The sequence below is a fragment of the Polyodon spathula genome, chromosome 13 (assembly GCF_017654505.1).
Source record: "Polyodon spathula isolate WHYD16114869_AA chromosome 13, ASM1765450v1, whole genome shotgun sequence".
Lineage (NCBI taxonomy): Eukaryota > Metazoa > Chordata > Actinopteri > Acipenseriformes > Polyodontidae > Polyodon > Polyodon spathula.
The window spans coordinates 13,334,996-13,359,452 of NC_054546.1; the positions used below are offsets into that span (position 1 = coordinate 13,334,996).

General features: G+C 38.3%; 1 protein-coding gene across 1 annotated transcript; it reads right to left on the bottom strand.

Annotated features, from left to right (window-relative positions):
• Positions 1 to 1,215: 1,215 nt before the first annotated feature.
• minpp1b (multiple inositol-polyphosphate phosphatase 1b) lies at positions 1,216 to 20,275 on the bottom strand. Its single transcript, XM_041268548.1, has 5 exons — positions 19,468 to 20,275; positions 18,055 to 18,249; positions 16,914 to 17,011; positions 15,261 to 15,394; positions 1,216 to 2,092 (listed from the first exon to the last, which is right to left on the bottom strand). The coding sequence occupies exons 1-5, from the start codon at positions 20,066 to 20,068 to the stop codon at positions 1,702 to 1,704; spliced, it is 1,419 nt and encodes a 472-aa protein (XP_041124482.1). The 5' UTR covers positions 20,069 to 20,275; the 3' UTR covers positions 1,216 to 1,701.
• Between the last annotated feature and the right edge of the window lie 4,182 nt (positions 20,276 to 24,457).

Here is a 24,457-nt window from a genome sequence, read left to right on the forward strand (position 1 = left end):
ATATAGACTGATAAATTCATGAAATTGTTCTAGGCTGCTGATGTTTTATTTTGGGTTATCTTAAAAAGTCCAAAGTTACATACATTCCCTTATGAAAGTTTCCTATAGTAAAAACATAGCACAGTGTAATAAAGCATAGTGAAAGCATGGTAAACCATTGTAGGAAGGTATGGAAAAATGTATTAATAAACACAAAAAACCAGGGTAAATGATTAGTATAACCATGGGAAAAGCCTGGTAAAACTGCAAAAATACAGTGGTAAACTTTTCTAAGGATTCCTTGGTTCAAATTATGCTTAGCAAACAGCAGTATGCATTTTTTTTAAATCCCACAAGACAGGTTTTATATAACTTATGAGTTTGTGAATATAGATGCTTCCCCCCACCCCCTGATTTACATTAGCAAGCAATATAACTGGAGTTTCACATCAAATTGCTGAATTCCTATTTTTGATGGCCTAAGCTCAAGAAAAAAAAAAAAGACATCTGTATCTCCCTTAACAATAAGAATCCACCGCAATACTAGATGGCAGTGGCCAAGGGGTCCTGCTGGTTAATTACAGTAAGGCTATAACCCTAACCCTAAAACACTTAACCCTCTGCTGAAAATCTTGATAACTACCTAGGATTTTATTTTAAATGCTGTTTTTTGTTTCTTACTAGCTTTTGTCTATAATCAGCTTACATAGTCACCACACTAAATGTTAACAAGAGAGGTAATATCTCCTATTTTACTGAAAATGATCAGATAGCAAATCTCACCTTCAAATAATAAGGCCCCACCATTATTTAGCTTGGTATAGGAATGCTGCTAGATAATGGTCCAGAAGTTTTGCCCTGTCAATGTGGCTCTTATTCAAGTCTTCGGGGTTTGGGTTTGGGTTTGAGTCTTCATGTCTTGTGCAGTCTAGGTGTCTGGTTACATATTTCTGTACATATCAGATGCATCCAACACCTGTAACATTTCGGAATGATTTAAAAGCTACTGTATACAGGAAAAGATTTGTAAATATGTGAAATATGAGCAAAAGTTCAGACCACAACCAGCTAAACCTGCTTTAGTTCTCAAACCCAATGAATAATAACTGATAAACAAGATATGAATGCCCATAGCAGCATAAAAACTATAAAATACATTTCTGAAAAAAAAATATGTTAGGTATATTTAGGCTTTGGAATTAGTGGTAAACTAGAATTTGGAGGTTAAAAAAATAAAACCACAGACTTTGTTTTGGGTGATATTTCTAAAAGTGAAATAGCAGCCATTGAAAGCAATGTAACTTAGAGATTTAAGAACTCTGAAATTGCAAAACAAATTGATAACGCTAACACTTGCTCTTGTGAAAATGATTAGCAACTTCAGCACTTTTTATGTGCACCAAAACAATAAACTTTTCATTTCACATTCAGATACAGAGATAAAGGCAGTGGAGTCAGCTTGCTTCATATTGCTCCTTTCAAACCTGTATCCTGTCAACCATGTCTAGTGACTACAGCACATAGTTGAAAGCTTGTTCCCCAGGAATCTTAGATAAATGGTCTACATGTCAGACAATGAAACACAGTCTCATGCTTGTATCAAAATGGCACACAGCTTTTTCTCTGAGCTGAAAAACTGTGAAGTTGCTAATTTATTTGACAAGAGCATGTACACCCCAATATGACCCGGTTCCCATTTATGAAGCTGGGGGGTTTGATCGATCACAGCTCATGGATTATTGGGTGAACAGTTCCATTGGCGCTGGGAAGTTTGCATTCTTTCTTGAAGTCGCACCCCTTGAGCAAGTTGCTGTAAAGATTCTTCACATGCTGATACTCCGGGGCTGGATCATCCATGTGGGGGAAGGACAGGGGTTTCTCGTTGAGCAAGAGCTGAAGCCGGTGGCTCCCCTCACATCGGTGAAGAATGAAAACCAGGTTGGAGGCGTAGGGCACAATGTGGCCTGTTCGGAACACACGCTCCCCCTGCTGGGCAAAGTTGTCGGCAGTCAGTGGTGTCTCGTCCTTGAAGAAGCCCATGAGGGACAGCAGTGGGAGGAAAGTCTCAGCGTGGCCAATCTGGAAAGCTGCGGGCTCGGAGACCATACCAGACCTGTGAAATAGACACAGAAAACATAGTCTATTTATATGACCTAGGATTAGGGGTTCCCAAACTGTGGTCCACAGACACAGTCCCGGTGGGCCACGGGAGCAATGACATTATGTATTTTTTCTATTAATAGTGAAAAGTTTACTGGCGGCAGCTGTAACTGTAGATAAATAAATTGCAGCAAAGGAGTCTTGGCGGATTGTCAATCAAAGCAAAAATTCACAAATCAGAGCTAACAGATTTCCTACCTGTAGGCAAGATGTAAAGCAAGAGTTCGGACAATAGGGCAGTGTTAAGATCATGTGATCGCTCTGCTGGCAGATGTAAAACAGCGTGTCCAGTATTTTATAAAATTACAATATGTTGAATCAGCTACCAAAGAATACGTTTTGCAAAGTATAAAAGAACAAAAAAGGCAGTTTGAATGCATTTGTACCGTGAGCTCAGTTTTGATGTGCTGGAATGTTTTTTCTTTTGCAGGAACATTTTCATACCTTTGTACTTGATAGCATTCATTTAAAAATTAATTTGATGTCTATGATGAATACTTTTCTGTGAATAATTAGCTATTAACATTTAAAATACTGAGTACTTTGATATATGTTTCAATAGTAACTAAATCAAGTTACTTCTTGTTACATACCGTCAATTGATTTATTAAAATGTTTGGATATACTGCTATTATTTATTTATTTATTTTTAATTACTGGCTCGTTCACAGTCATCTTAAAATAACGCTAGTATATGTTTTGTTGGAAAATAATAATAATAAAAAAATGCTTTTTGGCGATTCAAATTTAGCTGCAGATGGATTTATTTTCATTAAATGGCGCAGCTGCGCTCCGATTTTTTTTCTTGGGGAGGTGGGGGGTGGGGTTGAGGAGGTGTGTGTGTTGCAAGCCAACTGAATGTCATTTTGCAAGTTGTATTTGGTCGCACAGAGTAGCGGCGAAAAAAGTAACTTCTGCAAAGCGCTCGTTTCCCTATTGTGCGCATTCACCTTTTTTTCTGCATGACAGTTCAGCATGAGAGGTAAGGGTTGTAAGTTTTAGTTAGTGTTCAGAAATTAGGATTTAAGTTATGTTTTTGTGCACATTGTACTTACTGGTTTTACTCAAAGTGATTCCCTGTTCAAGTATTCACGAATGTGAATAATAAGTCATGCACTTCTTTGTTGTTTGATGACCAAGAAAAATAACTACATTTCTAACATTTTCAATTACACAAAGGTGCCTAATTTAAAGGTTTGATAAAAAACATCTGTTTAGTTTTTGCAATTTATTTTACTTACAGTGTTTCATTTTTTTTTTTTAATTTTCACTCAGTGCATATTCTATGTGATTTCCACCTTCCACAATATTTATTCAAATTAATAATGGCCAGTTTAGATTTATTACAGGTTTAAAAATATAAAATATTTTTAATTTGACATTTTCCCAAGGAGTGCTAATAGTGGGCCACAGTGCCTACTGCAGCTGAACAGGTGGGCCTTGGGTAAAAAAGTTTGGGAACCCCTGATCTAGATAACACCTCAGTAGTCAACTGAAATAGTTAATCAAGACAAAATGTACACAGGAGAAAAAATTAAGCACATCCCTGGTTCTTCTAGAGACACATTGCAAGAAGTTTTTTTTTTTTTTTTTTTTTTTTCCTTAGAAAGTTATTTTTGGATATAGTTAGTGATGATGTTGAAACCTTGTACAATAGCAATTGTTAACTTGTTGGCTATTGATTTGGAGGTGTCAAAAAACAACAGTAAACAAGACAGCTACAGCAAAATTCTATTTATTTTTTGCTCATTTCTAAAGATGAATTCTGTATTGTAAAACACTGAACTGACAAAACCACCATCACAGTTAAATTATTTGGTGGGCAATTAGTGGATTGCCTGGGTGATTTGCAAATTGCACGCTGACTTTGGGCAAAGCTCGAAATAAAAATGCAAATAACTTATTTTCGAGCTTTGATCAGGCAAACTGCGGCCTTGCCACTGTTTTTCAGGCATAGTTCGAATCACTCCCTCTGTTATTTAATTTCTGTTCTGAGTGACAGACCTTCCCTCTCTTCATTCATTCCTGTTCTGAGGCTTGGTTTACATGCAGGTAAAATCAACTCTACAGTCATGACTGTGTGACATTGTAACGTGAATACATTGTGAAACAACAAAAGAAAGCCCTTTGGTCAACGCAACTTTAAGGGCAGGGTCAATCGCTTTCTCACGACAAAAACAGCTATAAAAAACAATGTAAACCAGAGCAGGAATCATGCTCATGTCTCAGGAGATTTCAGCCGTCAAGATTTTGTTTAACTGGTGGAATCTCAGGTTATTCCTCAGCAAAGCCATACCAAACCACAGAGACAAGAAATAATGCAAAAGACACTGCAAATGTAAACCTCTCGTATAGCCTGTTATTAATGTTTGTATAAATGCATATTGTGAAGCACAACTAAGCAAACTTTTAGCCTCATATTATTACTATTATTAGCAGACCAACATGATTACTGTGGTGCAGAATCAAACTTAGTATGATAATGATAAGAGCCTGTTCCCTGGCTGCAGTGTAATGGGTTGACCACTAGATGTCGAGTTCCCGCATGTATGTACGCCCACAAAAATCCACAGCTGCTTTCCTTAACGAATTATGGATAATAGTCAATTGGTTAACTGCTTGTTAAAGTTAGTGACACCTCGATAGAAATGTTTTTGCCTTAGTTTTGTGATAGGGGTATAGAGGCGTAAGGAAGCAAAAGTAACAAAAAAGAAACCAAAACTTGAGAAAGAGATCTAGTGTTTGTTCCACACGAAGTACTGTTAGTAAGTGCTCCAGCTGAGAGCTAGCTTTATTTTGTTTATTTTATTAGCGGTTGTTTCACCATCGCAGAGTAAGAGAAATAAAACCAACACCGGTTTAACACTGTAAATCAAGACTCCAGCCTGATAATTTACACTGTCCTCGGCCACTACAATTCGCAAAAGCGTGCCATCAGCAGTTTAAATACAGATGTTTTAAATGTGCTCAATTACTGAGGATAATACATCAAATCAGGTCCTCATGGGCAAGCAGCTTGTTATATGATCACAATGATGTTTACTCAAGGCTGCAGAATCCTATTTTACTACAGTATACTTGAGAAGCGATCGTCTTGTTAGGGTGCCTAGTTTAAATGCCGTGCGGTGTTACGTATAATGGCCGTTGAATTAAAATGACATTACAGTAGAGCATTTTATTGTCAGAACTACCACTGCTTTTAAACACCTATTGCTTACTTATTTTCTGTTGCGATGCAAATTTGTTTTTCATCAAAAGTGAGATGCAAATCGCTGCAATCCCCTCCTCCTCACCATGCTGTCTACATGCATATCAAACAACAAAACTGCTGTACTCATGTATGTAGTCAATGAACATTTATTCGCTTTATTGAAACACATTTTCACTAACAGAGAACAAAAAAAAAATACCTGCACAGTGTTTCCTGCATCATTGCACTATCCACACTCCGTACGTGCCTAATCACGCGAGAAATTAAAATTAGAAAAAAAAAACGCTTTTATTGGCTGTACATGTCATTGCACTTGATCACGTACCGTATTGCATGTAGTCAGTTTGCCCCGAAATGATTCTTATAAGCGGATTGCTTGATTCTTACAAGCACATTATTTTACATCGGTTGGTATAGGAACGATTTGGTCCCAGTGGTTTTGTTAACTATATGCGGTTGAATCTTATATCAGTGATTCTTATAAACGGACTGCACTGTAGTTGTATTTTCTTTTTATAATTCTTTTAAGATGTCCCAGGAACAACAAAGCTCCACCTCTTCTTCCACCGCACAGAACTAGAATGAATTGTTAGCAACAGTTGGCATATTGTGCAATAAGTAATGGATATAGTTACCAAACAACATAAATGTACCATATCGCTTTAAATAAAGACTTTTGTTTGAATGTTTATACTATTACAAGACATCCGCTTTTCATTATAATGTGTGTGTGTGTGTGTGTGTGTGTGTGCGTGTGTGTTAAGCAGATTCGGGGCCTGGCACTTCTACCACAGCTGCAGACCAGCAGTCACTGGCTTCTCCTGCAGAGGCAGGCTATAGGGACTGGCAGATGTGTACAGGAACATCAGTCTGGTACTCCACCTATAGAATTACCATGCATGAAGCTGCTCAGGAACCTTGTGTGTATTTTTACATATCCCCGTTCTCAATCTTATAGTCATATAGGCCTAAGGGCCTGTCACAAAGACGGCCGGAGTGGGTGACGTCAGACCAGAAACAGGAAATAAACAACGAGAGGTGGAGTTTGGTGGAGCTGAGTGAATGGTTTCGCTCAGCATTTAATGTATTAACAGAACCGAAAATAAAAAGGTTGTAACAAACAAAAAAACACAGGACACGACACATTTGCCAAAACAAAAGAGAAAAACAAAACAGACTATACAGACAAACACGGTGAGCTGATTTAACGATTATTACTATTATTCTTATTCTTATTATTACCTCCGTCTCCAATCCCGTTCTCCATTCACTGAACACACAACCCCGAGTGGGTGAAAACATGCAGCTTTTATGCAGCTGTACCAAGACTCGATTGCTAATCAATCGTTCAATTGGAGTTGCGGTACAACTGCACGTGAATTAATAAAGTGCAATTCCCCGTGCTCACATACTACGTTTTAAAACTTGCACATGAAGTGCTGTGCAATCCTCGTGTCTAAATACACATATACATATTAAAAACTTGTGTTACACAGACCCGTTTATATCCAATGTACCAATGACTATACACCAACATTAACACACAACACAAAATACACATAGGGGTGGGCATTTCGCCACAGGACCATACTGTTTTTTTTTATTGTATTGTAGTGTAACCCCACGTGTTCCCACATTTTCCACATACATTTATAGACTACTTTAATTAAATAAAACCTTTAGATGTTACGCATACCTATTTTTTAAGTAGTAAAACTTGTACTTAGTGTGCGTGTGTTGGAAAGGTAACGAGACACAAACAAGTAATGCGTTATAATTCGGAATGTACGCGACAAGAACTTAATTCTTTTCTCGTTATTTTTTTTTAAATCTTCATGGCAACGCATACACAATATTCAGAGTTATTCTCTTCCTAATTACTAGGCAGACACAGACATTTAAATGTCCCCTAAATTAGTATGAATAGAGTAATCTGCAATGGAACGGCCGACTTGTTTTCCTAAATAAGAACACCACAACAATGTATTTCCTGAAAAGTACGGCAAAAACACAGTGAGGAAAACTGTCATGATTTGCCCATGTAAATGCTGTCTGGGTGACAGGCAGACCTTCCCTCGGTTCTTTCATTCCTGTTCTGAGTGACAGGCAGACCTGCCTAACCTTTGGATGCCCCCCTCACCCACCCGTAACTTAAGTACGCAATACATATATAGATTTTAAAAATTTGTTTTAAATAAATTTGTCTTACATAATTAAATATTATATATATAGTCATGTCATCAATAAAAATACATTTTTTAAATATATGCCTATTTTCTTAAACTGGACTTTCTGTGTAGTTTTTATGGATGAGTGAGTGAGTGAGTGAGTGAGTGAGTGAGTGAGTGAATGATGCTACTCAGGTAGGCGGGTCAAACAAGCTCTTTAACTTAAGTGATCATTTTAGCTCTGTCTCCATCTCCTGAAAACATCAAATGAAAGATTGAGATTAATTTGGACTTTGACCAGGCAATTGCGGGCACTCCTAGATCTGCACTGGCAAAACCTAGAATGAAAGATCTTTTGTGATTCATTTCGGACTATGACCGGGCAATTCGTGAACTGCCCACATTCGGGGGTTTGCCCGTAACATATATACCCTTATTTAAATGCACAAAGTTACCTTTGCTGTGTCCTGTATTGTTTGTATTGCAGTGTTATATTTTTAAACATATTGTCAAGTCTTTTTAATTTTTTAATCACACATCATGGGCGACACATCTCTCAACATTATTCGGGAACATTCACCAGGAGGAAAAAAATATCTTGTGAAGATCGCAGTGTATCCAGATCATGGTCCCTCCTGCAACAATGCTGGTTTTCTGTTCTCACATCACACCACTCATTTCAATCAGAGCACCAGCATTGTTGCAGGAGGGATATACTGCGATGTTTAGAAAACAAAATCTCTCTTTCTCCCGGCAAACATTCCTGAATGAAATTGACAAATAGCTGCAATATGGACAACACAGGACACAGCAAAGGTAAAGTAATGTGTTTTTTGTAAACACTGCAGGTGACCCCTGTTCAAGTAACCCTCCGGACATGAAGACAGCTTTTGCCCTTGGGTAATACCAAAGCATTATCATAGCCCTGCATCTTTATAGTTTAGAAAACTGCACAACAATTTCCGTAGCTTGACACATATTGAGGATTTACACAATTCACCATCTCAGGTTTGCTAAATCCTGTGTTATGTTACTCAATGTTCTTGGGACACAGTGAGTCTTCTTTTCACCACACACTTAGCAGTTTTCTGACAACTCATGTAGGTAAAAATCACTCCTGTTGGTTCCTCTTTTTTATTAGCACTATTGGTGATGTTTCACTCTCTAATTGCACTCTTGGCTCTTAAAGGTTGATTAGTGCAGTATTTTGGGAGGCCAGATTACTAGTTTGAAAGAAAAAAATATATAATCTCAAGTTTTTTTTTTTTTTTTTTTTTTATGACAACTGCCTCTGAAACAATTCAAGAGAGTCAATTAAACTTGAAAGCAAGTATGAGTAGGATGAGACATGCTGAATTCTCACAGCTTGCCATGTAAAAAAAAAAAAAAAAGGCACTGTATACTGTGAATGGGTGGTACAGCTGACACCTGCTCTGTAATAAACGGTGGCCTCCCAGTATGTACCAATTTGTCTGCTGTTCTTACATGACAGTAATGGCACTTTTTAATTTCTTTACAGTTGTATCAAACTCATACGGAACACTGAGGTATTACTCTCTTCTATAGTGAAGGGGTACATAATTATGTCCCACTCTGGGTATAATAGTGGCCTTCCCCAGTAGCACACAAGATTCAGGCACAATGGACAAAGCAAGCAGACAGACTTTGATAAAGGGTAATCGGCTGGCATGTGCTGTGTCAAAGATGGCACAACTGATGACAAAGAAGAGTCTCAAAGATAAAGAGTCATTGGGTCATTATGCAGAACAGACTTTTAGACCAACTTAAACATCTTGCAGACTGCAGTCCTGGTAGCACATTGTGGCCCCTCATCCTTATTCAGTTTTAAGACAGGTATTTCAGATTTTCCAGTCCAGTGCATACACTAATACACATATAATAATATATGCTTGTTACAAGGTAGGCTATCTAACTGCTGTTCTACAGGCCAATAATGAATTGGTCTAACTCTATATGACAAACATATACAGCATTTGAGTCCGGAAGTCATTCTCTTAACTTATTTCTTAACATGGGAATGCCTTTATTGTGACACCAAAGCCAGCATATTCCACCTGTTGCTCTAACCTAGTCAAAGATCAGTAGATGTCCATCACCGTTGTGAACAATTTAATGATTATCCGGAAAGCTAATGTTTATTCAAACACAACCTGACAGCCACTTTTACAATGTAATTTAACTGGGAAGTTGAGGACTGCTGCTAATCCTGGTCAATGTAGATGTGCAGCTTGAACACTTAAAACCTAAATAAAAACTCTGAAGCAACAGACCATCGCTTCCAAGGCTAATTATATTTACCTCAAACAAGAGACCAACCTACAAAGACCCACCTAAAGCTCCCTATATACTGCGGTCTCTTTATGTTTCTAGTAGACATTGAGGCAATGCTATTGATCTTTCAGCTCTTGGTACAAGAAATCATTGAGGTCACATCCTATTTATTATACCTGTGCTTTGTTTAAAACTAAAATGTTCCTAGTAAAATTGCCTGTACTTGCTCTGAAATCTGCCTCACCTTTCTGGATGTATTTGTTTGTACAGTAATTTTGCCTTCTCAGAAAACAAAATTTCCGCTATCTTGCGTACAAGCACTGCGAATCATATGCGGAAGCACCGCGTTATCTGAGGGCAACTCACTGACGTACTTCTGCCTACCAACTTTCACCCCAGTAGAGTCATTCTAACCCAGTAAAGTATGAGGCCCCCAAAATGACGCACATATATATATATATATATATATATATATATATATATTATATATATATGCTATATTCGCGATGCTGCTCCAAAACGCATTAAGTACTAGTACAGTTGTGTGCAATTTAACTTCTGTGTTCTAGTTCTCAGTTTTAGTAATTTATTTGAGCAAATGAAAACAACCTGTAGATTTTTTGTTTGTTTGTTTTTGCTTGTCTTATTGTAAACCCGCAATGTACTTGTAAATTACCCAACAATAATGCAAATCTGTAGTGCACTAATAGGCCTACTGAGTGTCTTTCTAAACAATGGGTTTATATTTAAACAGAGATCTTTTCAATGCTGAAACGGTAGTTACTAGGAATAAAATAGCACAAGATTTCAGAAATTGCAATGGGTGTTGTTGACTGGTGAAAATTACGGCAAATTAACGTGTGTGTCTGTGTGTATGTATATATATATAGATAGATAGATAGATAGATAGATATAAAAAACGAGAGAGAGAAGTCCTTAGAAATCCAAAACAAATCCAACCCGATGATGTAAATAAATTAGGGCTGGACCAATTAACAGATTAATTGGACCGGTAGCAGATTCATTCTTTTTACAATTTAATTGTGCAGGTATATATATATATTTTTTGCTCTTGGGCCCCTTCTGTTCAATATCTACATGCTTCCCTTGGGTCACCTCATCCGCCAACACAACCTCATGCTCTACTTAAAACTCGACCCTGCTAGCCCCTCTGCAATGATCCGGCTCTCTGCTTGCATTCAAGACATCGAGACCTGGATGTCTGCCAATTTCCTTCAACTGAACACTAACAAATCTGAACTCCTTCTAGTAGGAACTAAAACTCCACTTAAGAATCTCAATATAGCCTCCCTGAACCTCGGAAGCTGTCTGCTGCTGCCTTCCCCCACAGTACGAAGCCCTGGTGTACTTCTTGACAGCAACATCTCATTTGATGCCCATCTCCTCCGTGGTCAAATCTTCCTTCTACCATCTTTGTAACATCTCCAAAGTCTGTCCCTAATTTTCAAGAAGAACTTAAACAGAAAAAAATGATTATAAAAGAGAAACATACACCACAAATGCCAGAATTGATACAGGAAGGGAAGGGATATACTGGCACTTCCAAAATTAAAATTATTAAAAGGTATCTGTGGCTTAGTGGCAGCTGTCAATGAAAAAAATTATACTGCTGAAACTGTCTTTAAAATGTGATATGAAACAGCACTGGCTACAGCAATCCAGAATGTCTGTCGAAGTCAGCACAAAAACACAAGCGTTCCCAAAGTCACTTGCGAGCCACTGTAACACTCAAAACCTTTGGAAAAACCCGAATTGATGTTCAACTGGATGAGTAGAAGCGTAGAGATGCAATACATCACAATGCGCAAGCAAGAAAAAATCATGAGTTTCTCAAGTGCTTGAATGATTCTGTTGTTTACCTTGGCAAGCAAAGAACTGGCTTTCAGAGGGCATGATGAAAACATCAATTCCTCTAATAGAGGTAATTATGTGGAATTACTTTCTCTGATTTCTGACTACAAAAGCATGTTAAGCAAGAAGAGCAGGAAATATAATGGTAATGAAACAACCGATGTTGGAAATGCAGGTCAGCTGTCTTGTGTTGTCAGGTATGTGACAGTGGCCCGATCAAAAAATAAAAATAAATAAATTACACCGCAATGTTTAAAAATAACGGTAATGTACTATTTAAAACTAAAGCTTTATTAATTATTGTAATTTACTTAACTGATTCATAAAACAAATATGGATCGGCTCATAGCAGGAAACTAAAGGCCCTAGTGGGAAACTATAGTTCTTCCCTCAGGGGGCTATTTTAAGTAAGTGGGGCAGTCAGTTCCACTGCTGTTTAATTAGTAACGATAGCACATCACTAATTGCCAAAAAGCACCTGTGATTTTTATTTCAGTTTCTCATTTTGTTATTTGGTACAAAGGTTGGTGAACACCTGGAGTGCTGTCAAACCCAGTAGATTCCATAATGAACTACAACTCTCTATATACTGTAGAGGCAGGCCACCAGGCAGGTCAGTACTGATCTGATCGGACAAGTTTGCCAGGGGAGGTTCAATTGCAGTTTTTTACATTTTGAAAATTTGTCAGCCATATGTACAGTGTCCATTTTAGGACATCCTCAGAAGTCACACCTCCTCGAGTCAAGCATTAGACCTCAGACCTCAGACCGCACTCCTCCTTGAGTCAGTGGTGAGGCATCAGGCATCAAGGTTTTTTTTTTTTTTTTTTTGGGGGGAGAGTGAGGGGTTGGACAGAGTCATCTGAATCACACATTCAAACAAGATCAAAACAACTTTCGGTGCTTCCATTGGATGACGCAGATGTCAGTGCAGCTGCTGATTGGTGCATGCGTTTTTACATTTATTTAGCACTTAATATGTATACTGTAAGCATACTTATTAAATGCATAAAAACACTTTAAAAGTTACGATGTGCAATTTCATTATTTGAATTCGTTTGGATTTAAACTGTAAGGCAAATCTTCTCAGCATACAGCATCAGATAATTTGTAAGTTTTGATGTATTTTTCATTTAATTAAATTTTGTTATGTAACTGAAAAACCCGACTTTCAGAAATTATTCCCCAGGACAAAACTAGTGCAGTTTAATAATAATAGGGGACACTTCACCCTATCAAAGTAAGGGGAAATTGTTTTGTTTTATTAAATCAAAAAATGATTAACAGGGGTTATCAATCAATCAATTTATTTTTATATAGCACTTTTCACAAAGAAAACGCTTCACATAACAAAATTTACTTAAATATACATCAAAACTGTTTAAAAAGAAACAAAAAAACAGTTACGTATGCTGAGATTTGCCTTAACTTAAAACCAAACGAATTCAAATAATGAAATTGCACATCATAACTTTTAAAGTATTTTTTTATATAAAACTCTTATACATACGAAATGCTAAATAAAGGAAAAAAACACATGCACCAATCAACAGCTACACTGACATCTGTGTCATCAGATTGGAAGAACCAAAATTTGATTGGGCGATTCAGACGACTCTGTCCAACCCCTCTCCCCCCGGAAAAAAAAACCCGGACTGATGCCTGACGACCGACTCAAGGAGAGTGGAGGATTGACTCGAGGAAGGGCGACGATCTGATGTCTGACGAATGACTCGAGGAGGGATGAGGTCTGAGGATGTCCTAAAATGGACAACATACACATGAGAGGCACACGTTTCCAAAAAACTACTTATATAATATTTTAGGCACACTGAAACGTTATCATAATCTTACCACCCTTTACAATCTTGTCTATGGACTGCATATTTGTCATTGTTGTATTTAGGGTGCAGCACAGTTTTACAACGGTGAAAGACTTGAAAGAGGAACATGCATTATTACAAATGTTTGAAGGATGAGGTGTACCTGTACTTTTAATATTTACTTTATGTTCATTGCAGGCATGTCAGAGATTTTACTGTTACCAAACAAAACAAGAAAAGCTGCCAATCAATTCTGTTTTGTTTTTTTTCCTTAAGATTAACGTCATACAATGAGCTAATGTGCAACAGGTGTCCCTTTTATAAGATGTTACCTCATGCAGTTTGGCAAGACAACTGCAAACAGAAGCTGAGCAGTTCTGGCAGCTAAAACTCTGCACCTTACAAACATTTTAAATAAATATAAATTACAATAATTAAGATTTAAACACTTCTTTTTTTTTTTTTCTTTTTTTTTTTTTTTTTTTTTTAACTTTTGAATTGTGCAGGATAGTTCTATGCACTGGATGTGCAGGCATTTGACAGATCCATAACTGTGATTGGTTGATTTCTTACACATATTAGAAAATAAATAAAATTCACATTTGCCAGCAAACTGTTTGTGAAGTCTATAAATTTTCTTTGTGATGGGAATTATTGCTCAAGTATAATGAATATTGTCCTGTCACTGCTTTCTACTGTCAATACTGAGAAGTCACTAACCTCTGTGTCAATCCAAATGAACCACAACAACCACAGCAATAAGACATTTCTTTAAAATGTTTTCCAGTGACTAAAATAGAATTTTAGTGAATTTCTCCTTGGAGTGTATCTTCATGACAAAGATTAAAGTACATCAATTGAATACATCCACAAAGGAGGCTTTTCCTTTACTTTAGGTGCTAGAGGAGATTAAAAAGCTGACAGATTATATCAGTGAATCAGTTTACGAGTACAGAGGTCATTATCCTTTGGTAAATGCCTTCTAAGCAGGAATCTTAAACCTAGCTTCAAATCAACATCTGAGAGTCAACACGGACAATTGTCAAGCAGGCAACGACTGCTGCTTCAGACAATAAAGCAAGGTCTATCTAGAGCTTACTAGACATCACGCTACCATTCATTAAGAAAGGGAACTAATAACACATTTAGCCTGTCTGGAATAACAGTTGTTTAGTGTGTGTTTGCCTACATCAGAAACCATCACTTTCCAATATCGCAGGTAATGCACATGTTGAAAACGCTTTGCAGATCACAGACATAGTTTTCTGTGTTCTTGGTTCTGGACACATAAACATGCAAAGGAATATGCTTAAGTTTACCAAGGTTTAAAATCAGTGCAACAAAAAGGGACATTTTCCGATCTAAAACGGATTTTTCGATAAAATGTTGAAATATCCCTCATTTTTACCTACTTTTACACATTCATTGTGAAATACGACTGCACTTTGTTGTGCTGTCTTTTATATTCCTCACTGCTGCCTGGGGCAAATATGTCGCGTCGCCCGTCGCCCCCCCCCCCCCCCCCCCCCCCCCACCCCCCCACCCCCCCGTAATTCAGAACACTGTTTGAGTGAGTGGAGGGTACAGAATTGGAGAAAACTACTTTTTAACTTTAAAAATGATAGCCCATAAAGAGTAATGAAAGGTTCCATTATGTTATATGTTTACTGTATTTTGAGTTGCATGCGATTGATTTGCTCCTTAATATATTCCTGGTAACATTACGTGTTGGTTAATAAACAGAATACCACTTGCCTCTCACTCTCTTCAACAGCCTTGTCCAAGCGTCTGAAGAGGTCGTGAAAGAGAGTGCAGCTTGATTTACTGTTGATCTCATGCCCGTAGCCTCTCTTCCAGTACTGCTTGAGGTCATTGGCATATTCGAGAACCTGGTCATTAAAAAAAATAAAAAAAATAAACGTAAGGTATATTCTTGTCAGTCATTAAATATATGGTAAATAAATTATGACCAGCACAGTCCACTGAAGAAAGTCTTTACACTTTATAATCATCTAAATACTTTCCAGTTTATTACCAGATTATTTGCTGCTGTTTGTGCATAGATCTTTAGCATGCTTTACATATCCCTTTTCAAAACTAACGGGACACCAAGTATATTGAAAGCAAGAGCTTCCACACAGGTGTGGCTCATGCGTTAATTAAGCAAATAACATACCAGCATGCTTAGGGTCATGTATAAATGCTGGACAGGCCTGGTTGCCTATAATTACGGCTAGCATGGCTGCAAGAGGGGACCTCAGTGACTTTGAAAGAGGAGTGATTGTTGGGGCGTGTTTGGCAGCGACCAAGGCAGCTCAACTTGCTGATGTTTCACGAGCAATGGTGTCTAAGGTGATGTCGGCATGGAACTCTGATGGAAAGGCATCATCAGCAAAGGGCAACATGGGTGGAAGCGCATACTCCATGATTGTGATATCCGTGCATTAAATCAAAGTGCAAGGCAAAACATGCAAGCAACTGCAGATCAATTGACTGCAAATTTCAACCTGGGGAACAAGTAACCAGTTTCGTCAAAAACGGTTCACGCACAAACCGCTCATCACACCTGGCAATTCTGACACCTGGTCTTCCAGAATGACAGGATGACAATGCCCCCTCCACAGAGCATGTGTGGTTGCCCAATGGTTTGATGAGCATGACACTGATATTATCCATATGTCATGGCCTTCTCAGTCACAAGATCTGAACCGAATTGAGCATTTATGGGATATTCTGGAACGAAGCCTGTGTCAGCGTATTCCACCTCCTACAACCAGGCGTGAGTTGATTGTCTCTCTCGTGGAGGAATGGTGCCGCATCCTTCTGCAGAATTCCAGTGGCTGGTAGACTCTATGCCACTGCACATACAGGCTGTACTGGCCGCATGTGGTAGCCCAACGCCCTATTAAGTGACTTTACATTGGTGTTTTCATTTTTTGTCCACTACCTGTGTGTGTGTGTGTGTGTGTATATATGTATATAAAAAGAGTGTTTATAAACATTCTCTTAAATTAAACAAAGAATTCATGTTCTTAAAAAAATGTATGACTTTAACATGATCTTAAACAATTCAAAAAGATTTTGTGAACTAAAAATTTAATTTAATTAACCAGAATCCTTAAAGCAGTCTGTGAATAGAAAAAGAAAATGTATATCCTATACAGTATTCCTCTATGTAAATGGTCTTTCCAATAGTTTTGGCAACATAAATCAAAACTACCAACCTGAAGAGCGTAAGTCCAGATTTCACTCAGGGGACGCCTATTTCTCCTGCTACAGTGCTATAGGTTACTTTCCCATGTTATAGATAATAGGTTGCCATCTAAGCCTTAAAGAGCAAGCAGCGGAGTTCAATGATGAGAGGTCGATGGTTATTACCCTGCTGCAGGCATGATCATTTTTCCTCACCTTAGCATCTTCCTGGTCAAAAAGTTGACACCACGGCGAGTTCAGATTTCTAATTGAAAGGTCATAAGAACACATGTAAAAGGCAGCTTCAACCAAATCTGCAGAAACAAAGCAGAAAAGAAACTGTTATAAACTATAACCTTACCATCTGGTCTAACGCGTTGGTGAATCAATGTGACGTTTTGTTTTGAAGAGCACTAATTGTACACTTGCTATTTACTAAAAATGTATCAGTTTCTCCTTACAGGGATCACCCCGTTTTTACAGCGCGGTTATTACCTGAGGCTAAGCTTTATCTATCTGCGTGTTGATAAAGTTGGGGACTAGCCCATCTTGACAAATACACAAATGACATGCAACAAGCAACACTTCAAGGTTGCACATAGTACATATCAACTGCTATTTTTTCATTTGCTTAGACTTTTTTTTCGAAATAAGTTTTCATTTACTTTAAAATGAAACAATGAACAAATAGCGCCACCTAGTGGAATAACCAAACAACAACATGACAACATTAATACAGAAAATCTGATCAGGGTTATATGTTGGCCATCTTGGGAAAAAAAAAAGTAATTCCACCCCATGGGTAAAGATAGTGTAATAGCAGGTGTAGTTATGAGTCTTGAAGTGTGCAGGTTTGCCAGTATGGTTTTCATTATTTACATCTATAAAAGTATGGGTCTGATGCCTGCAGGTCTACGTTACACTTATCTAAAGTTCTCAGTAACCCAAATACTGGCACCTTAGCTATTGCCTGTACAGTAATGAATGATTATATTGTACATTTTAATTTAAATCACATACATTAGTGCAATTTATTATGTTAGCAGAATTTAATCTCTGAAAATTTGATTGTGTCTGATAACACAAATGTATTAAGGTCTGTACTTCAAAGTATCAAAAGTATTGGAAGAAAAAGTACAAATTACAGGTTTGAAGGGTATGTATTGATCAATAAAATACTAACAAATACCTACTAAACCTAGCTAAAGTGGTATTTATCACATTGATCTTTTCTGCAAGGGCAAATATTAATATTAAGTCGCTGGAGCAGAGGGGTTTAGCAAGTTGTCATTCTTGTTGCTGCCTGTGCATCTAGTCTGAGGGAAACTAAAACGCAATCTATGTTTCCATGGCTTACCTACTGTGATGTCACTGGCTGCTACCTCCAGTAGACTGGCCACTTTGTCCAGCACCCCCTGCATCTCTGGTTTAGTCTTGAACAGATCCACCTGCTGCAAAGCAGTCTTGTTCTCTTCCACGTGAACGACAAACCTCTCGCATTTGTCAAAGAACCTCATCAGTTCATCATTGACTTCATGTTGGTAAAGCACATCTACAACAGCAAAGGATACTTTAAATGCTTGCAGCAATATCTTTTTAAAAAAGATAAAAACTTGCTGTACATTAACTAGATAAGAGCAGCACACTGTGTTCAACTGGCTTGAAATGAAACAGATAGCTCCACTTTTCTTTAAAAGACAATAGGTTACTGAATTTCCACAGTATCAGCACATAGTGTGTGGTGGCCAAACACTACTAACAGCATTAGGACAAATGCTTCTATTGTTGTGGCCTATATCTGTACTGAAGCTACTGAATCAACTGTCCAATCTAGAGCTAACACACCAAGTCGACAAACTTCTGTCCCATAACAACATATAACTGTAGGAGAGTTTAATGAATCCTAAATTTTATTTAATGCATCAAAAGTATAGACTTTAGAACATGGGCTTTAAATAACTTATTAACAGAGTTTTATGAAAAGGGCCTCTGTCATTTGAAGCCATTCATGTGTTGTTGCCCTACTCTTGGCCAGAGATCAAACTAAATAAACCTCTTTCGAACTGGCATGATCAACCAGGGTCAGAACTTACCAGGGGTAAGCGATTTCACATTGCTTTTCATAAAGCAGGGTTGACCTGGGTGACAGACACAAGTAAACTATTTACTTACCAATGCCACAGAAGCAGCTTGTTACAGATGCTTCCATGCAAGCTTCACTGGATTGAACCCTGATCACATATTGATTAGAGAAAATGTTTATTTATCCCTGTTGCAATCTGGTTCACGGAATGGAGTAAATTGGGCAATGGCTAGTTCTTGTAAAAGATAATCTTAGTGTGCATGCAAGGTTATGTTTCATTAACTCTTTCTGCACCAAGAAACTGTATAACTACATTAGGACTGTGGTTCACAGACGGGTCCGGGGATCACTAAGCATCTTGGTACCCGAAAATACAAATATTTAATATATCTCTTGTTTGTGATTGGTCTTTTCCAGTTAGATATCTGGTAATTCAATAGTTTCAGTGACTTATACTAATGCAAAAATGATGTTACATTAGTTTACTGCTGATTTCAGTGGAATTACCTCACAGCGGCAAGCAGTTTTGAGTGGAGTTACTTTTTCTCGACATACAGATCTGCAGTGTTGAAGCAGTTCCAATACTGGGGTGATAATATAATAATGTAAAAAGTCACATGACCCTAAGAAGGTTCTTTAAATGTAACTTCTGAAAACTAGACACAAATAATACTTAGCTGTCATTACCCTTTCTCCAGTCCTGCATTTTCCAATACTTCTTCACCAGCCCCTCGATGAATGAGCGGGTACTGTCCACACACCTGTGCTTGGAACTCGTGATGAACTTCATGCGGTAGTCCCTGAAACTGTCCTCAGTGAACAGTGAAGGGTACGCAGTTGCCAATCGAAAGGCCAGATTGCTGTGGTCGTCTCTGCCCTTCTTCACTAACTGCCCATCCATCGTGTCGTTATACCACATACCCCAGTTGCTTATATCATCCACCAAGCCCGGACCCCTGGGTTTTGTTTTTGTAGCCATCTTGTAAATGACTTTCATCTTCTTAACGTTTTTGGCGGTCGGGTATCTTGTGCCATGCCTGATGACGGCGCTGATGTGCACCGGAGTGCAGTCCTGTTGAAGCTGCAAGGAAGTTTTGTTGACGAAAAGTATGTCGTTCAAAAGGTGTGGGTTGACCTCTTCGTATCTGGTCTTGGTCCCGAAATATTTGGCAATTGCCGGGATATCTCCAGCGTGATGGTCCCGGTTTGCAACAATGTCTCCGGCTGAAAAGAAACGAGTAAAAGCAAAAGTAAGAAGCACGACGTGTCGGTTTAGTACGACTGCCATAATGTTGTGCTTAGCTCAAGTAACCAGAGGGGAAAAAGTCCTTCTTCGGTGTTGTCAATAAAACAAATCTGATTCGTTGTAAAGATACAACTGCAACATCTGCCTGCGTCCTCTCAGAGTCTGCTGTTTATTTCTGTTTAGTGATGATGATGACTGTTTCCTGCCTTCACAGCAAACTTCGCTACCCATCTCGCTCACTGATCTGCAAGCAGTTTGTGCGCATGTTCTAGAAATGTGTCGTTCTGTTACATCAATTGATGACCTACAGGGGGGGTGCTTTAATAATATATACTCTGTGCATTGAAACAGAAATGTTTGTCGCTGTCGTTTAATTTTACACTGAAATAAATGACTTGAAGAAGACCTTGTTTACAGTCCAGTTTGTCAAGGTGTGTTATAGTAAAATGGTGCACTGCTAGCTGCACTGTTTCGGCAGTGCCCCAACCACCCAACAGGCAATTCACCTACAGGACATCTTGAAGTGTTATATTGCGATTACACGAGCCATATTACAATACTTTACATCATCTTTTGAGGCATTCTCCTTACAACTTGGAGATTTTAATTTATAAACTTACTTTTTTGAAAGCCAATTTCTACTATATTGTTTACTGTATTTATTAATAAGCAGATACAGTATGAGGGATTAATGGAGTAAACGTTAATTAAAATAGACTTCAATGTAAAATGACATTATTGATTCCTGCACCCTCTGCCAAAATCGACCAAACCTTATGAGAGAAGAGAGTAGCTTTTAATAGCATATTCTCACATTGAGAAAAAAAAAACAGCAATAAAGACTCACAGACACACAAGAGCACTTAAATGAACTCTTGAGGCCCTTATTCATAAACATCAGTAGAGGTTTCAATATATATCATAAACATTTTTTTTCTTTGTGTTAAAATATTTTTGTGGTAGTTGCTGAGTATTTTACATATTGCTAAAACAGAGGTTAATGTATATGAGCATGTACCATGAGTTTTTGTTACATTCTATGTTTTGCCAGTAAGAATTCCAAATAAGAAAAAGACACTACAGTATCACATAGACAATAACATGTGATTTTTTTTTTTGGACAGAAAATAGATCAAGGATTTCCATTATAAAACCAGTATTATTATTTAGTCATTTAGCAGACGCTTTTATCCAAAGCGACTTTCAATAGGACCTTGGTTTTACGTCTATCCGAAGGACGTAGCACAAGGAGGTTAAGTGACTTGCTCAGGGTCACACACAGTGAGACAGTGGCTGGGATTGAACCTGGAACCGGGGAGCAGTGTCTGATTATAGCAAGTGCAAATGTCACCAAAAAAGGATGACACAAAAAATAAGTTTGTTTGGTTGTTCATTTTTCACACAGTCTGAGAAATTCAGTTTAAAACCATTGACCTAATGAACTCTGTGACCATACTATAACACCAAGAAAAAGTGAATACCAGCAAGGAACTGCAAGTCATCACAAATGCTTCCCTTCTTGGTGCAGTTCTTATCTGAGCAACCCCGGCTTTTTGGGCCTTTCGCAAAAAGGAACTACTATTTGCTCCATATTGTGTGGTTGTACTCTGATGTAGACTGATGTGCACCAGGAGCTTAAGTTCACATCTCCTATAGTGCAGTTACACAATATAAAACTACAAGAATGTTCTACTAACACATTGAAATTTTCTTTTTTGTTTTGCAGGTGTTTAAGATTATTGTTACATGCAACCACAGTGCTAATTTACTTGCTGGCCACTAGTCTGCACTGCAGTACACTGTACATACAGGTAGTGGACAAAAACAATGAAAACACCTGGGTAAATGAGGGACACCAAGTATATTGAAAGCAAGGGCTTCCACACAGGTGTGGCTCATACGTTAATTAAGCAAATAACATGTTGGCATGGAACTCCTGATGGAAAGACATCATCAGCAAAGTACAACAATGGGAGGAAGCACATACTCCAGGATTGTGATATCCATGCATTAATTTGAAGTGTAAGGCAAAACAGGCATGCAACTGCAGATCAATTGACTGCAAATTTCAACCTGGGGCGCGAGCAGCCAGTTTCATCAAAAACGGTGTGCCGAGAACTCCACAGAGCGGGATACCATAGTCGGGTTGCAGTGCACAAACCGCTCATCACACCTGGCAATGCACGTTTGCGAGTCCAGTGGTGCAAAGAGCACAGGCAATGGACTACCAAGCAGTGGAGAAATGTGATATGGTCAGATGAATCATCCTTCACCATGTTCTCGAGAAATGGACAAGAGCATGAGTGGCGCCAACCTAAAGAACGCTACAACCTTGAGTGCTTGGTTCTAATAGTGAAGGGTTCTGGTGGTTCCATAATGTTGTGGGGTGCATTTATCTGGCATGGTTTGGGTGCACTCATTCCCTTAGAAGGCAAGGTCAATGCTACTCACTGCTTAATGGTACTGAGTGATCATCTTCGCCCCATGTTACAGCATTTCTTTCCTGCCGGGGGGGTGGGGGGGGGGGGGGGGGGGAGGTTGTGTCTTCCAGGATGACAATGCCCCCATCCACACAGCACGTGTGGTCGCCCAATGGTTTGATGAGCATGACACTGTTATCCATGGCCTTCTCAGTCACCAGATCTGAACCCAATAGAGCATTTATGAGATATTCTGAAACAACACCTGAGACAGTTTTCCACCTCCATCAACCAGGCTTGAGTAGATTGACTTTCTCGTGGAAGAATGGTGCCACATCCCTCCTGCAGAATTCCACAGGCTGGTAGCCACGGCACATACGTGATACGTCCAATGCCCTATTAAGTGACTTTACATTGACGTTTCCATTTTTTTGTCCACCACCTATAGTTTTGAATACAGAGTGGTTGTGTGAAAACACAGTCCAATACTTAGAGCTATGACAGCAAGAAATTTGCAGTCCTGGCTTTTAATACAAATGCAAATGCACAGCTAGAGAAACAGACAAGTGCATTTTCAACAAACAAGGGTGGAACTGTTGCATACACAGCACTTGCCTCTTAGTGGTGTATGGAAGTCAGAGATGATTGTTGATTGTTTCCTTCCCCTCACAGCTGTAAAAAAGAACCTCAGAATCTATAATACACTTAACAAACAAAGCTGTTAAAGATAAAGTTGGCACTGTAGCAACAAGGAAAAATAACCACAGAATATGACATTCCTCGATCACAAAAGAGTCATTATCAGTATAAATTACCAAGGCGTAAAATATTTTCTTACCCCTCATAAAATGTACTGTAAACTGTTTTCTTATGCGTTACAATATCTACTACATTTGTATAGGAACATTTTCATACATAATACAGCACAGAATTCTTTTAAAATAATAATAAAAAAACATATCTGATTAAACTGTTAGAGAAAGGTAAAATGTGTTCTTCAACAGCTTCTTTTAACACACACACACACACACACACACACACACACACACACACACACACACACGCACAAAACAAAACACACAAAAAAAACACAAACAAATCCTCATCACTAATTGCTGTGGTCTGGTTTACCGCAAAGTGTCATATTGGGGTGACATCAGTCCAGCAGTGGCTGTCACCACTTTAATAACATACTGATCTTGTGATCTGACGTCAGTAACGCTGCAGCTTATTACAATCAAAAACACCTTCACATTTACAATAAAACATACAGTATGTTTTAATGCACTATTTAATAGTTGATGCCTTTATGTAATTTCTCAAAAAACACATTGCCCACTTTCAACAGTACGAGGTTATTAATACCACCTTCAACAGAAACACAAAATTAAAAAAGGAATTATTTAACATTTGTATTTTCTGAGTGACTAGAACCAGTAAAACAATCTACTGGCACCTGCCTTTTGGGGGTTCTCAATACCAGTACAAACTCTACTGCCAGTAAGAAACCCCACAAATCAGGACCGAAGAAATATATAGATTTCTATTTTATTTTAAAGTTTAGAAAGGGAAGTGGATATTTACAGTAATATGTTGTTTTGTACTACTGGCAGCTGCAAAACCAGCCATAGCCATGAAAAATCCTACCGGTGTAACACTTGTCTTCTGTTTTTGCATATTTTACAGGAAGCACCTGTAGGAATTAAAACTTTCATGACACTTTCTCAAGATACCAACATGCCAAATAATGCGTAAAACATCCAGCGGTTAACCCATCAACGTTTAGGCATGCGACACACCCCTTTTTGCAGATTCTTTAAATAACTCCAGCACTTGCTCCTTAAAGAACTGCAGTACTGTTTAAAAAGTTCACGCACCACCCCAAAACATTCTCAATCGTGCCATTACACAGTGTTGACTAGTATGTATCAATTGCACCAACATAGCCTCGCTCATAAATTACGTAAAATAAGTGTGCGTTGTGTTACAGAATCTGCCCCCTCCTCTTTCG